The sequence below is a fragment of the Neophocaena asiaeorientalis genome, unplaced genomic scaffold, assembly GCF_003031525.2.
Source record: "Neophocaena asiaeorientalis asiaeorientalis breed wild unplaced genomic scaffold, Neophocaena_asiaeorientalis_V1.1 scaffold138, whole genome shotgun sequence".
Classification (NCBI taxonomy): domain Eukaryota; kingdom Metazoa; phylum Chordata; class Mammalia; order Artiodactyla; family Phocoenidae; genus Neophocaena; species Neophocaena asiaeorientalis.
The window spans coordinates 7,068,281-7,084,610 of NW_020172632.1; the positions used below are offsets into that span (position 1 = coordinate 7,068,281).

General features: G+C 38.6%; 1 protein-coding gene across 1 annotated transcript in view; it reads left to right on the top strand.

The window, feature by feature from the left end:
* TTC4 (tetratricopeptide repeat domain 4) overlaps positions 1 to 16,330 on the top strand; it is a 39,741-nt gene that overhangs the window by 5,575 nt on the left and 17,836 nt on the right. Inside the window, exons 4-5 of the mRNA XM_024739347.1 lie at positions 539 to 616; positions 2,057 to 2,181. Of these exons, the coding sequence (XP_024595115.1) occupies positions 539 to 616; positions 2,057 to 2,181 (203 nt within the window). The remainder of the gene's footprint in view (positions 1 to 538; positions 617 to 2,056; positions 2,182 to 16,330) is intronic.

The following is a 16,330-nucleotide window of genomic DNA, read 5'->3' on the forward strand; positions in this document are numbered from 1 at the left end:
TTTTTTTTTTTTAACATCTTTATTGTTTTGCAAGCATTTTTAAGGATCAGTTCTTAGAAGAGTATTGTTGGGTCAAAGTGTGTGTACAAAGTGCATGCCAATTTGCTTTCTAAATTACTCTTAGAGTGTCCTTTTTCCATATCTTCACCAATATTGGATATTATCTGTTTTTAGTTTTTACCAATTTCATGTTAATTTTAATTTCTCTGATCATTAGTGATGCTGAGTATCTCTCCATATGCTTACTAGCCATTTATAGTTGTTCGGTGGGTTGCCTGATGCTGTAAACATTTCTAAGGTGCTTGATGAGCACAACTATAGTTTTTTCTATTGGGTTGGCCCAAAAGTTCGTTCGGGTTTTTCTGTAAGATGTTATGAAAAACCCGAACGAACCTTTTGGCCAACCCAATATAAACAGTTGCTCTGATTTTCATCTCTCCAAGATTGTCCAAGAGTGTTTTTGTTTCTACACACAAAATTTTGGAAGTAATCTGATCTCAAAACTTGTTTTCTCTTTTACTGAATGCTGTTTTGTTAGGCAATTTTCGTTCTGCTCTCAATGACGTGACAGCTGCCAGAAAGCTAAAACCCTGCCACCTGAAAGCCATAGTAAGAGGTAAGTCTTGGAGAGCTGTAGTATGATTGTCATCGCGGAAAAGCTGGCGTGCACTGCACCAGAAGTATTTTAAGCTTTGATAGGAAGGTGCTAAGATACTAAATGAAGTCATCTTATTTTTGCCATCTTGATATTAAGTCCTTGTCAACAGCAACATGCCATTTTTAAAAGAATTCCCCAGAGAATAATCCAACCCTCTGTGTTTTAAGAATTTGTAGAGAAATTGAAACTTCTCATTTTAAATTAATAAAGATAAAATGAATTAAAATAAAGCAGTTTTAAAAGCCACATTCTAATTTTTTTTCCAAACTAGCTGATTGAAAGGCAAGATCTTCAAATGCCATGTTAATGTTAATTAAAAGATAAGTTATGGGACTTTGGCTGCTAACTCTAATGCTGAGATGTTCCCAGATTATTTTTTCTCTTGTAGTCTGACCTTTGTGTGTAATAATAGTGCTTTTATTACTTTTATACTTCACCTTTTCTTTGAGAAGCTCAAAGGTGATTTGTAAACTTTAATTTATTCATTACATATTAATCTCTGTATCCTCATGACCAACTTAAAATGCTTTATCAAAGTTATTGCTTAATTAATCATGGTTAGGGGGTTTAAGTAGATCTAGGTCCTTCAGCTGTAGGGAAAGGAGGTACTAAACAAAGATGGGCAAGTAAATTGAGTATAGTCCTGTGGAATTTGCCACAGGCTGGAAGTCTGTACTTTGATTGAATTGTCACTTTTACCTTACCATGTGACCATGGCGAGACACCCACTCTGAGTATCAGTATGCCCATCTCTGGAAGATCAGGTTGGATTCTATTGACATTTAAGCCCTTACAGTTCCGATATTTTTAAATTCTGTGGAAAGCCCAAAGAGGCTAACTGGAGACAAAACATGATTAAAGGAGAGGCAGCTTAAACTGGTAGCCATCAAGAACAATTTTAGGAGAGACCTAATGTCTTTGGTCTTGCCATTGCTCTTGTGAATGACTGGGACAAATTCTTCTTTCTCTCTCCATTTAAAGAAAGTCATCTGAGATGAACTTTATTCTTCTCATTTATAGATGAGGAACCTGAAGCTCAGGGATGCTCAGTCCTTTGTCTAATGTTTAGTTGGTAAATGACAGCCAGATTTCCAGTCCAGATCTGTCTGATTCCAAAGACTGTGTTCTTTGCCACTAAGCTGTAGCCTTCCCTACTTTAAGAGTCCTTGATACCAGAAAGGCTTACAGGAGTTTTGAGCTGAATGGGCCCTAGAAATCTTTCTGATCTAAGATACAAGAAATAGTCTTCCTTGTCTGGGGAATGTACTACAAGGGTCTTTATCATCCATTTTCCCTTCAGGGTACTGGCTGGTAGCTGGTTAAGGTTGGGGGTCCCTTTCAAGGATGGCTCTTCCCATGCCTGTTGTCCACAGATACTAAGGGTGCTGGGTTCTACAGGTGCCTTATGCCATCTGGAACTGAAAAACTATGTCGAGGCTGTGAACTGGTGCGATGAGGGGCTGCAGATAGATGCCACAGAGAAGAAGCTTCTGGAAATGAGGGCTAAAGCAGACAAGTTGAAGGTTGGTGGCAAAATCAGCCAATTGGCATTTGCTAATTAGCATTAATTAATTAATTAGCATTTCCCAGATTGTATCTTGGGTCATTGTAAACTTTTTCTTCTTTAAAACAAAACCCAGGGAATTCCCTGGCGATCCAGCGGTTAGGACTCGGCGCCGAGGGCCACGGTTCAATCCCTGGTCAGGAGCTAAGATCCCACAGGCCATGTGTGGGATCAGCCAAAACAACAACAGCCAGCCAAACAACAACAACAAACAAAACCCAAAATGAGTCCCTACCCTTGGCACTCTGGAGGATACAGATAAGTAAACAAGCAAGTGCATAAATATTATAATATGATAGAGGCAAGGAAGAATACATAGTACTTGATAAGTTTATAACTATTACGATTTGAATAAATAGATTAGTGCCATAGTCTAGTCTGCACACTGAGTATAGCTATTGAAAGAGAGGAGGGGAAAGGACAGTTAAACATTTAAGCAAAATCTTAAGCTTCTATAATACTGTGTAACTCCCAGCATTAAGACACCTATAACTTGCTCATGAAATGCTACATTTCTGGCACATAACAGCAACAGTGATGATAAAATTAACTCTGTAGTCTGTAATAACAGACTGCCAACACTACCAAAAAAAAAATCCAACATTTAGATAGCACTTACTGTATGTATGTTCCAAGTGCTATTTAAAAATTTTTACTTATATGAATCCATCTGAACCACACACAGTCCTATAAGAGAGGCACTATTCTAATTTACCTTCCACTAGTGAGGTAGCTAAAGCAGAGAAAGTTGCCCAAGTCACACAACTGGTGAAGCTGGGCTTCAAAGTCAGGCTGTTTGGCTCCAGAGTCCACATTCTTAGTCCTGTGCATTATTGCCTCACAAGTCTGTTCAGTACAAATCCAGACTTGAGTTCTCTTGATTCCTGGTATAGGTTCACTGCTTATACTATGGAATGGGAATTTTCAGTGCCAAGGGAGCCTAGAGCTGGCCCTGAACAGGGATAAGTTTTTAGTCAGAGGTCATTTTGGTCGTATCTACAAAAGTAGATATGTGTGGACCCACGTGGCTCAATAACAGAATTCTGAGCCTAGGCAACTAGGGGAGGGCCAGAATTTCTAGAAGTGGTATACACAGGAGAGAAGATCTAGAGGGCTACTGTGGAAGGCCATCGCCGAGCTTATCTGCAGAAAAACCCTTGTTCGACCTAAATGAAAGCTTTTAGGTCCTGCAGCATAATTAAAGAGAGATTTCAGGGCCCAAAAGCCTGACATTAGGTATAGGTGACATTGCTTGCAGAGTATCAGGAGTATACCCTTTTATCTGAGTATAAATTGATTTTGGATTCCCATGTGCTTGGTATATGTGAGCAATAGACCCATATGGTTATGTTAAGATCAGACAAAATAGACTTCAAGGCAATGACTGTTACCAGAGATAAAGCAAGGCATTTTTTTTTTTAATGATGAAAGGGTCAGCTTATCAAGCATATTTAACAATTCTAAATGTGTATGTACCTAATAATAGAACTTCAAAATGTATGAAGCAAAAATTGACAACTCACAGAAGGAAGAGACAAATGTATAAATAGGTAGAAATGTCAACATCCCTCTCTCAGAGTAACTGATAGACTTAAGTAGATAAAGAAATCAGTAAAGAGAAGTGATGTCAGCAAAAATAGCCAGCTAAAGACCCGGAAAAAATTTCTCCATAAAGTCCATGGAAAATGGACAAAAATGCTCAATCAACTTTTTCATAACTCTGAAATGAATGGAAGGCTTGCAGCAATCTGGGTAGTGTTGGTTCAAGAAAAATGGCTGAACCTCCGTAAGAACAGCAAGCTTTGTGGCATTTTTAACTTGCCCTATCCCCATCTCCTCCCTCGCTAGTTGCATAGTAGCCTTGAAAGCAAACAGCCCACAATCATGGTGAAAATGAGCAGCCTGGCGGCCACCAGAAGCAGAACAAGATTAGAGCTCCTTCAAAGCCCCATTCCCAGAGGATTGTCATTATTTGACCATCTAGAAGATCCCACTTACAAGTTGTTTTTATTTGACACATCTTGAAGCTATCCCAGTAGGAAAAGCTTTTTCACAGAGTGTTGATGTAGGAGGCATTTGTTAAAAACAATTTAAGGCAGTTATTTAAGATTGCATCTGCCTGAGGCAGTGGAAAACCCCTGAGGCAAATAATAGGCTTACCAGAAAACTTAAAAGGGGAAGCTGGGGAATGAGATTCTGTAGGGGCTTTGAAAAGCTCCAACATATTCCTGGAAATCTAGAAGGTCACATATGTGCTCTTGCTATGCATGTGCTCAGGAAAGATCTAAGAATGTCCTAAGCTCTAACCTCTGGCTGATTTGGAACCTTTGTGCCAGCAGGAAATGAAGGCTAAGGCTGAATTGTTAACTACTGGGGTGATTGTTGAAGCCTTGTCCAAACATGCCCGCAGAGCCCCTTGGCAAAGACTGGGAGACTTTTTGGCTCCAGGCGTTTAGGGAAATCTGTCCAGTCATTATCTCACCACTAAGCTAACTGGAGACTTCGGTAGTCACATATAACAGAGAATACAGGCTTTACAGAATTAGTTCAGAAAAGTCACTAAACAAACAATAGCGACAGCAACAACAAACACTGGGGAGGGGAGAGAGAGCATATGCTTTCCAGAGTTGCCACATTATATTATTTTAAATGTCCAGTTTTCAACAAAAAATTACAAGACATGCAAAGGATCAAAGTGTGGTCCATATCCAGGAAGAGAAATCAACAGAAACGGTCCCTGAGGAAGCCCAGACATGAGACTTAAAAGGTAAAAAACTTTCAACCAGCTATTTAAAATATGTTCTAAGAACTGCTGCCTGAAAAACAATGCACCATCTAGAAGTTGAGAATTAAGTTTTATTCAGCAGACTTACTGAGGACTTAAGCCTGGGATACAGCCTCTCAGACAGCTTTGAAGGACTGTTCTGAGCAGGTAGGGGAGAAGCAAAGATATAGGAAAAAAAAAAACAAACATGTGGTCGAACATCAAAAGACTACTGCTAGTTAAAGAAACAGACATTTCAAGTTAATGAATTTAGTGCTTTTCTCTATGGGGAGATGGGCTTATTGAAATTATTCCTTTGATATGCACGTTAACTATAGGACCAGTATTCTGTTTTTTTCCGTGCTGAGCTGAGCATCCCTTAGGATGCACCATCAGGGTGGCTGCAGTGGCTGATGGCTTGATGGCCACAAAATTCTTTGTTTACTGAAATGGCAGGTTACATTCTTTGTCCACAGTGCCTCCTCTTGATCATAAATTCGACCAATGTTTGGGAGGCATTTCATGACCAATTTTTTCCCACTGAGCTGGGAAGGCTCATTCCTAGATCAGGCAAAGAGCCTGTTGGTAGGCTACTCAATGTGCTAATTTTGGATCAGGTCCTACTGATAATCTTAAATTCTTTGGATCGCCTGTCTTACTAGTCTGTTATTCAGGAAATGTTTTCCCTTGTTGCTTCTTCCCATATCTAGAGTTGCACTATTACAATTATTCTGTGTAGAGTTGTATATATGATCAACTGCCTCAAGATGTTTAACCATCATTAATTTTGTTGGAGGCCTGGTTACACATTGGGTAATGCAAGAGACAACAATCTTATAAAACAGACAGGATATAAGTAATATAGCTAGTAAATTAATAAAGTTGTAGTGCAGCAAAGAGAGGCACAAGGTATAAATAATTTGAAAACAACAAGAGAGCAAGTTAAAATAATGGTTAGTATAGCTAGTTGTAATGTTGTCACAGTAAGCCATCAGGTCCACAGGGGAGCCAGCTGGAGAAGCCAAATGCAGGAGGGATCAGGTAGAGAGAAAAAAATTAATGTTTCATCTTTGTTTACAAAGGTATACTTTCTCAATTTATTGTAGGTCATGGTTGCCATAAGAGGAAAGCTTTTCTGGAAAGCCAAGATTAAAAGCTGGTATATTTCAGAAAAAGTCATAAAATTATAAATCATATTTATCAGTTCATTCAGTCCCATGTAATATGTCCTGTTGATCTAGATGGAGGCATTGGGTTTTCCATTAGAGTTTTGTAATTTCTTTTTTTTTTTAAATAAATGTATTTATTTTATTTTATTTATTTTTGGCTGCATTGGGTCTTCGTTGCTGTGCACAGGCTTTCTCTAGCTGCGGTGAGCGGGGGCTACTCTTCGCTGTGGTGCACGGGCTACTCTTCGCTGTGGTGAGAGGGCTTCTCATTGTGTTGGCTTCTCTTGTTGTAGAGCACGGGCTTTAGGTGCGTGGGCTTCAGTAGTTGTGGCTCACGGGCTCTAGAGCGCAGGCTCAGTAGCTGTGGAGCATGGGCTTAGTTGCTCCACAGCATGTGGGATCTTCCCAGACCAGGGCTCGAACCCGTGTCCCCTGCGTTGGCAGGCAGATTCTAAACCACTGCGCCACTAGGGAAGCCCCTTTTGTAATTTCTTACCCATTTCAGTGGTATGATCTAAAAGTTATCAGAAATTAATATTTTTCAAAGTCCTTGTGAATCTTCTTGAAGATTTTCATTTTATAAAAGCATCAAAGTAAAATAGTGATTGTCTGTAAATGACAAAAGACTTAAAATGGCATGGTTAAAGATCTGATTACAATGTAATTGACAAGAAACTTGGTTATTTCTGTGACATACAATATTTTAAGATAATAATTAGAATTATGACTGATAACATACCAGGACAATAAGATTTTTAGGAATTCCATATAAAATTTGGAATATCTATATTAGCATTTACCCACACAGCATAATCTAAGAAGGTTTATTTCCAATCACTTGACAATATTTTTCAAGTAATTTAACATACCAAATAAACCTAATTAGTTTAATATTCCTCTGAGATGCCTCAGGGTTCCTTTGAAGCTTCCCAGAGTTAGCTGGAGGTCAAAAGAACTTCAGTTAGAATTAGATATTTGGGAAGTGTGTCAAGAATATCAAAAAGATTTTAAAAGGTTTGACTTGGTCAAATAAGATCATAGGTCATTGTGAAATAATACTTATTCACTTAACCAAAGTGACAAAAGATTTCAAAAACAGGGACTTCCCTGGTGGTGCAGTGGTTAAGAATCCGCCTGCCAGTGTACGGGACACGGGTTCGATCCCTGGTCCAGGAAGATCCCACATACTGTGGAGCAACTAAGCCCATGCGCCACAACTACTGAGCCTGCAAGACACAACTACTGAGCCTGAGTGCCACAACTACTGAAGCCTGCGTGCTCTAGAGCCCACATGCCACAACTACTGAAGCCCGCGTGCTCTAGGGCCCACTTGCCACAACCGCTGAGCCCATGTGTTGCAACTAATGAAGCCCGTGCACCTAGAGCCCGTGCTCCACAACAAGAGAAGCTACCACAGTGAGAAGCCCGCACACCGCAACCAAGAGTAGCCCCGCTCGCCGCAACTAGAGAAAGCCTGCGTGCAGCAACGAAGACCCAGTGCAGACAAAAAAAAAAAGATTTCAAAAGGAAATACACATCACCTAAAGGCAAAGAAACCCATATAATCTGTTAACAAAAACAGTATTCCAAGAAAATTTTTTTCTCTTAATAAAGAAAGGAACCAAATCTAGTCCTGCACCAACCTACTTTTTTTTTTTTTACCCGCGTGCTCTAGGGCCCACTTGCCACAACCGCTGAGCCCATGTGTTGCAACTAATGAAGCCCGTGCACCTAGAGCCCGTGCTCCACAACAAGAGAAGCTACCACAGTGAGAAGCCCGCACACCGCAACCAAGAGTAGCCCCGCTCGCCGCAACTAGAGAAAGCCTGCGTGCAGCAACGAAGACCCAGTGCAGACAAAAAAAAAAAGATTTCAAAAGGAAATACACATCACCTAAAGGCAAAGAAACCCATATAATCTGTTAACAAAAACAGTATTCCAAGAAAATTTTTTTCTCTTAATAAAGAAAGGAACCAAATCTAGTCCTGCACCAACCTACTTTTTTTTTTTTTTGCGGTACGCGAGCGTCTCACCGTTGGTGGCCTCTCCTGTTGCGGAGCACACGCTCTGGATGCACAGGCTCAGCGGCCATGGCTCACAGGTCCAGCCGCTCTGTGGCATGTGGGATCTTCCCGACTGGGGCACGAACCCGTGTCCCCTGCATCGGCAGGCGGACTCTCAACCACTGCGCCACCAGGGAAGCCCCCCAACCTACTTTTAATAACAAAATCCATTTACCTCATTAATTTAATCCCAGCCTGACCATGTGCAAAACTTCTTTTTCAGGGCTTCCTTTCTACAAACCTTCCACAACTTTCTGTATCCATATTAGTTTGTCCCTTATTTTTCCATCTAGAAACAACCAGCTCTAGGACAAAATCACTTGTTCCCCTTAAAATGTATTTCCATTCCTCATACCTTCTTTTGCTGAAAACACACATTGTACTTTACTTGCATACTGAAACATTTTCCTTGTTGTTTTTAGTGCCTTTAATTACATATTACAGTTTTAACCTTTAAAAATCTTAATCTCTAGCAAAACTGACAAGCAGCAAGTAATTGTGAACTGTTTGTTATACTAGCATTTCCTGATTGGCAAATTTGGGAATATTCTAGAACCTCTAGAAACATATCTTATAGCATAATTTCTTTCCTCAATGTGGTACAAAACGTGTCTAATAAACCCAGACATCTTTAGTTTCCCTCTTGTAAGGAGACAAAAGTAGGTAAGTTTAGACCTGTTTAGCAATTAATGTTCCAGTATTTTATTTGAAATGACTTGGATAGTCAGTGAATTCTCATCATTTAATTTAACTTAGCAAAACTCAAGTTACCAAAAATCAGGAGAAACTATAGATAGACATACCCAAAACATAATTATTCCTAAGAGTTCACCTGTAAACTCTTGTCTCATTTACCTTTATTTTATAACTTATGAAGATATCATCATACTGCGGGTGAAGAATGTCAGCTGCCATTATCAGTAAACAGAGGATGTTGCAGCCATCAAGCCATCAGCTACTGCAGCTGCCCCTGACTGTGCACCCTGAGGGGATTCAGGATGGAGGAAAAAACAGGATACTGGCCCTAGATAGTTAAGATATAGCATATATATCAAAGGAATGATTTCAGTGAGCCCAGACTCTTGCCTCTTCCCATACATAGAAAAGTGTTAAATTCATTAACTTGAGATGTCTGTTTTTATTTAACAGTAATCTTTCGATGTTCCGACTACCTGGTTTTATGTAGAAACTATATATCCTGGCTCCTCCCTTACCTCTTCAGAGCAGTTCCTAGAGCTGTCTGCCTCCCAGGCTTAAGTCCTCAGCCGGGACTTAAGAGGCTGCCTCCCAGGCTTAAGTCCTCAGCAAGTCCTCCAAATAAAACATAATTCTCAACTTTTAGGTTGTGCATTTTTTTCAGTCAACAATACCAAGTTATTTTTTCTTGCTGATAAACTCTGCAACAGAAATAACATGAACTTAGTTAACCTAGGTACAATAAAATTAAGGTATGTCTATGTCTATATTGATTAAACCAACAAGCTTAAGCTAGCTCTATTACCAGATACAATTTAATATTGAATATTTCCTAGGTCATGTGAACCTGAAACTCATTCTGGCCAGTTTCCATTATATTTAGAAAAATTTAATTTGTAAGTGCTTACTTTTAAGTCAATTAAATGAGCTCTTTTATAAACTTAATTTTGATAATATTTTCCGGAGGTAGAGACATCCTGTATATATAATGTACACACAGACATATGAACAGACAAAACTAGAGATCTCATAGCTTTAACTTGTAGTTATGAATCAGGTATTATAAACTTACTAGTTTATAAATAGCAGTTGGAATAAGTTAAATTTATTTGCTCAGTTAATTAAGGCTTATACTATGTGTGGAAATGTGGATTTGTCCTTGATAAATCCCTTAAGGAGGCTATAAGTTAGATTTTGAGTGAGGGAGCCTTTCCAGCAGATTGAGTTTAAAAGAGCCTTTTTGTCTCATTTGGTTTCAGGTTTTACCTGATTGAGCTAACTAGGCTCAGTCTCAGGTGTTTGTGGGCTGTATTTACATTTCTGATTTGTAAAGGTTTGCAACACAAAGACAGTTGCTTTAAATTCTCTAAAGAACTAGTCTGCTGCCTAAATGATATTAAAAGATTGATTGGCCCAACTATGTTTTCTTTAATTTGCATTTTTATATCAGTGAGAAAATTTCCAACTATCTGAAAATGAAGAGTTCTGTGTTCTAGAACTTTAGGGTTCAATTTATCATGCCTTCAAAAGTTTGCACAAGGCATTCAACCAAGGCTCTCTTTCTGAGTGTATAGGGTAAACGCAGAGCAAAAATCTCCATTATTATTTTTATTGGCCCCTAAATATTAACTCCCAGGTTTTATTTCATATAGTGTGGGCTCAGGTAACGTTGTTGGTTTCTTTTAGTATGTTTAATTAATATTGTCTGAGGGGCAGATTTATATACACTGTCTTAAAATAGGCAGGGGAAGCATTCCCCAGTGAGACATAATGTCTATCCTACAATATAATTAGGCAAAAGGGATATAACCATCTTACATAAAACCCATTTAAATATATACCAATTTATATAAACTTTCATCTCCATTCTGTCAACTTTTTTTAAAAAATTAATTATTTTTGGCTGCGTTGGGTCTTCGTTGCTGCGTGTGGGTTTTCTCTAGTTGCAGCGAGCAGGGACTACTCTTCGTTGTGGTGCGCTGGCTTCTCATTGCTGTGTCTTCTCCTGTTGCAGAGCACGGGCTCTAGGCATGCGGGCTTCAGTAGTTGAGGCTCTTGGGCACAGGCTCAGTAGTTGTGGCGCACGGGCTTAGTTGCTCCACGGCATGTGGGATCTTCCTGGACCAGGGCTCGAGCCTTTGTCCCCTGCATTGGCAGGCAGATTCTTAAGCACTACGCCACCAGGGAAGCCCTATTCTGTCATCTTTTATACCTTTAACTAGTTTCCATCAGGATCTGATCGACAAGCCTTGGTCTTAACAACAGTCCCAGAAGCTTTCTTTTCTTTTTATCCCTCAATCATTTAATCTATTTTTGTATAAAAGGCTCTGGGGTCCCCAGTGAGAGATTGAGCCAAGGCACTCAGGCCTTTTTGTCAATCTTTTAACTTGATTAATTGGCCTAATTGTTGCCCCAAGTAATAGTTGGTCAGGTATCTCAGTGTAGTTTTTTTTCTAGCCTTTTAAATAAATAAATAAATAAATAAATATATATATATATATATATACACACACATACACATACACACACACATGACACATAGTTTTTAAACTGGGGTAAATAGAACAGACTTGTTTGGGGACCTTTAATGTTGGGGACCAATAGAGGGTCCCTTTGGCCCATCCAGCCTTAGGTAGTGTTGTATCAGAACCTTTTTAATCCTATTAATGTTCATTTTATTTATCCCATTTCTTAATAACCGTCTAAAGATTTCTTTATACATTTGGGATGAGACCCTTTAAAATTTCCACCTTGTTGGGAAGAAGTCTCTAGACTTTCTTTCAGTTTTTTTCTTACTTCCCTGTTAATCAACCTAATTAACATTAATTATCCTAATGTTTTTATTGGCATCTGTAAGATCCACTGAGGGGAAGCAGAGACCACAAATAAGGCTTCCCAAACTGTTTTTTTTGTTTGTTTGTTTTAAACTAAGGAGTTCTGGGAATTCCCTGGAGATCCAATGGTTAGGACTCCACGCTTTCACTGCCTAGGGCGCGAAGTAAGATCCTGCAAGCCATGTGGCCAAAATTAAATAAATTAAATAAACAAACTAAGGAGTTCTTAGGTTAACCATTTTACATATATATATTTTCCACCTTCTAATTTGGCTTTATCATAGGTACCAATAAAATAGCTGTTTATAATGAGAGCTCTCTAAAAAATATACCAATTTAGAATTTTCTCCAATTTAAAAGATCCATTGTCTGGCCATTAACTAGATATATCCTAATAGTGACTCAAGCCAATAAGATGCAAGAGGCGTCCCCACAGGAGAGTGCGAAGGATGCTGCCTATACAAGATCTAGAAAGTGTACTCCCAAAAATAGCATAAGAAAGTAAAGGCCTTTGTTGTACAGGCTGACGCAAATAAGGTTCAGATGACAAAAGCCCCTGAGAATTGGCACAGTCAGACAAAAGACTGCTCAGAATCCCAGTCTGTTCGATTGGTTGTGAAATGTACACCATATGTGTACCTTCCAGATGTCAGAGAACAGGCTATTAAAACACACACACACACACACACACACACACGCACACACACACACCACATTGAAGAAGATCAGGTAGAACGTTTTCATCTCAAAGGCACAGGGAGAGAAATGCAAGTTCCCTCTAGAAGGGCTTTTGTTTCTTTAAGGTCAGAATTCTGCAAAGATGTTTTATCAAGCTGTCTTTCTCTAACCTAACTGCAAACACAATAAAAGAACCTCATCTTGGCCATTTTCAGGGTGAGATTTCCTTTAATTACCAATTAAGTAAGTACAAGTTTTGTATGTACAAAAACCTGGCTGGGGTGTTAGTTGGAGGCTGGCTTTCTGATGCCCCTCATTTAGAAAAGATATTAGGCCAGCCTCTCACGCAATCACACAGTCCAGATCACTCAGTATCTCTTGACTGAGCAACTTGCAGTGTCTTCGAACCAAGATGTACTTTTTCCTGTTATCTTTCAACTGGGCTCCCCCAGTATCTTTCAGCTGGGGAGCCAGATACTGGTTATATACAACCGAATAAAACGCACAGCCAATAATTGGGAGATCTGAGAACCAAGAGAGACTCACCCAAATTTGTTTGGACTCTGAGGCAGATGGGCACAAGAGGCCTCTGCTGGTACCAAGACTCCAGCTCCTTGTAGAGATCAGGTGAAGCAGAGAAGTCTGCCCTGAGTCCCTTTGTGGTCACCAAAACTGTCAACTGAAAAGAAAAAAGCACAATCTAGAAGTTGAGAATTATGTTTTATTCAGCAGAGTTACTGAGGACTTAAGCCTGGGATACAGACTCTCATATAGCTCTGAGGGACTGTTCCACATGTAGTGGAACATGAAAAGATTACTGCTAATTAAAGAAACACACATTTCAAGTTAAAGAATTTAGCACTTTTCTATGTATGGGAAGATGTAAAAGTCTGGTCTCATTGAAATTATTCCTTTGATATGCACCATAAATATCTAGGGCCAGTATTCTCTTTTTTCCATCCTGAATTCCCTCAGGGTGTGCTCTCAGGGGTGGCTACAGTGGCTGATGGCTTTATGACTACAACTTTTGTTTACTGAAATGGCAGTTGACATTCTTTGTCCACAAAACGAAAGGAAACAATGTTTAAAGAACTTAAAAAAATACATGGCAACACTCACCAAATAGGGAATATCATTAAAGAAAAATTAACAACTGAAATGAGAAATTCACTAAGGGGTTCAAGAATAGAACTTTGAAGATAGGTCAATTGTGATTACTCAGTCTGAGGAATAGAAAGAAAAAAGAACAAAGAAAGATGATGAGAGACTTATGGGATGCCATCAAGCATATCATAGGCATAATGAGAGTCCCAGGATAGAGAGAGAAAGGGGCAAAAGAATATTTGAAGAAGTAACAGCTGAAAACTTCCCAGATTGATGGAAAATAGTAAGCTACTCTCCCAAGAAGCTTAACAAACACCAAGTAGGATATACTTAAAGAAATCTGTATCCAGACACATCATAATCAAACTGTTAAAAGTCAAAGACAAGAGAATCTTAAAAGCATCAGGAGAGAAGTGACTCTTCATATATAAGAGATCCTCAATAAAATTAATAGCTGATTGCTCATCAGAAACCATGTTAGCCAAAGGGCAGTGGGATGACATGAAACGTGCTGAAAGAAAAAGACTGTCAACCAAGAATTCTATATCCAGCAAACTTATCCTTCAGAAATGATGGAGAGGAAGAAGTAAAACTCTATTTGTAAATGATATGAGCTTATATATAGAAAATCCTAAAGAATCCACTAAACTATTGGAACTAGTAAATTAGTTCACCAAGCTGGTAGGATATGTCAGAATACACCCATCAGCTGTATTCTATACACTTTTAATGAACATTCCAAATGTGGAATTAAGAAAATTCCATTTACAATAGCATCAAAAAGAATAAAATATTCAGGAATAAATTTAACAAAAGTAGCATAAAATTTATACTTTGAAAATACAAAACATTGTTGAAAGAAATTAAACCTAAATAAATGGGAAGACATCCCATATTCATGGATCAGATCTTTTTTAAAAAACATTTATTATTTTATTTTTGGCTGCGTTAGGTCTTAGTTGCAGCATGCAGGATCTTTGTTGGGATCGTCACTGCAGCATGCGGGATCCTCTGCTGTGGTGCATGGGCTCCTTGTGGCATGTGGGCTTCTCTCTAGTTGTGGCGTGTGGGGTCTCTAGTAGTGGCCCTTGTGCTCAGTAGTTGCAGCACGCGGGCTTAGTTGCCCCACAGCACGTGGGAACTTAGTTCTCTGACCAGGGATCAAACCCACATCCCCTGCATTGGAAGGTGGATTCTTAACCACTGGACCACCAGGGAAGTCCCTCATGGATCAGATCTTAATATTGTTAAGATGACAGTACTCCCTAAATTGGTGTACAAATTCAATGTAATCTTCCTCAAAATTTCAATTAGTTTATTTGAAGAATATTGACAAGCTGATTGTAATATTCATGTGGAAATTCAAGGGACCCAGAATAGCCAAAACAATCCTGAAAAACAAAAATAAAGTTAGAGAACTCAAAATTCCCAATTTCAAATCTTACTATAAAGCTATACTAATAAAGACATTGTGGTACTGGTGTAAAGATAGACATATAGGTCAATATAATAGAATTGAGAGCTCAGAAATTCACATTTATATATAGGTGATTTGCGACAAGGGTACCTAGACCATTTAATGGGGAAGGAATAGTCTTTTCAACAAATGATTCTGGGACAAATGGATATCCACGTGCAAAAGGATGAACTTGGACCCTACCTCATACACACACACATTACCTCGAAATGGTTCAAAGAACTAAAACTGTAAAACTCTCAGAGGAAAACATCAGCGTAAATCTTCATGACCTTGGGTTAGGCAGTTGTTTTAGATATGACACAAAACGCGTAAGCAACAAAAGGAAAAATAGGTAAACTGGACTTCATCAAAGGTTAAAAACTTTTGTTCTTCAAAAGACACCATTGAGAATGTGAAAAGACCACCCACAGAATGGGAGATAATATTTGTATCATATATCTGTAAGAGACTTTTATCTAGAATATATAACGGACTCGTAACATGTCAATAATTAAAAAGACAACCCAATTATTTAAGTGGGCAAAGGATCTGACTAGATGTCACTAAATATAATACAAAAATGGCCGACAAACACATGAAAGATGCTCAACATCATTAGTCATTAAGGAAATGTAAATCAAAACCAAAGTGAGATACTATTTCATACCTACTAGGATGGCTCTAATTTTTTTTTAAAGGAAGATAACAAATCATGAAGATGTGGAGAAATTGAAACCCTCATAAGTTGCTGGTGGGTATGTAAAATGGTACAACCACTATGGAAAACAGTTTGACAGTTCCTAAAAAAATTAACCATAAAATTACCATATGACCCAGCACTTCCACTCCTAGGTATATACCCAAAAGGATTGAAACCAAATATTCAAACAAATACTTGTACATGAATGAACATAGCAACAATATTCATAATGGCCAAAACATGGAAACAATCTAAATGTCCATCATGGTAGATAGATGGTAGAAAAAAAGGAATAAAGTACTGTAAAAAGGAATGAAGTACCGATACATGCTACAGTGTAGACGAACCTCAAAAATACCATGCTGAGGGAAAGAAGGCAGATACAAAAGAACACATATTGTATGATTCCATGTATATGAAACATCCAAAATACATAAATCTGTAGATAGAGAAAGCACATTAGTGGTTGCCAGGGTTTGGGGGAAGGGGGAAATGTTGAGTGACTGCTTAATGGGCTTGAGATTTCTTTTTAGGGTGTTGAAAAGTCTTGGAACTAGATAGAGGTGATGGTTGCACAATAAAGTGAATGTACTAAATGCCACTGGATTGTATACTTCAAAATGGTTAATTTTATGTCATGT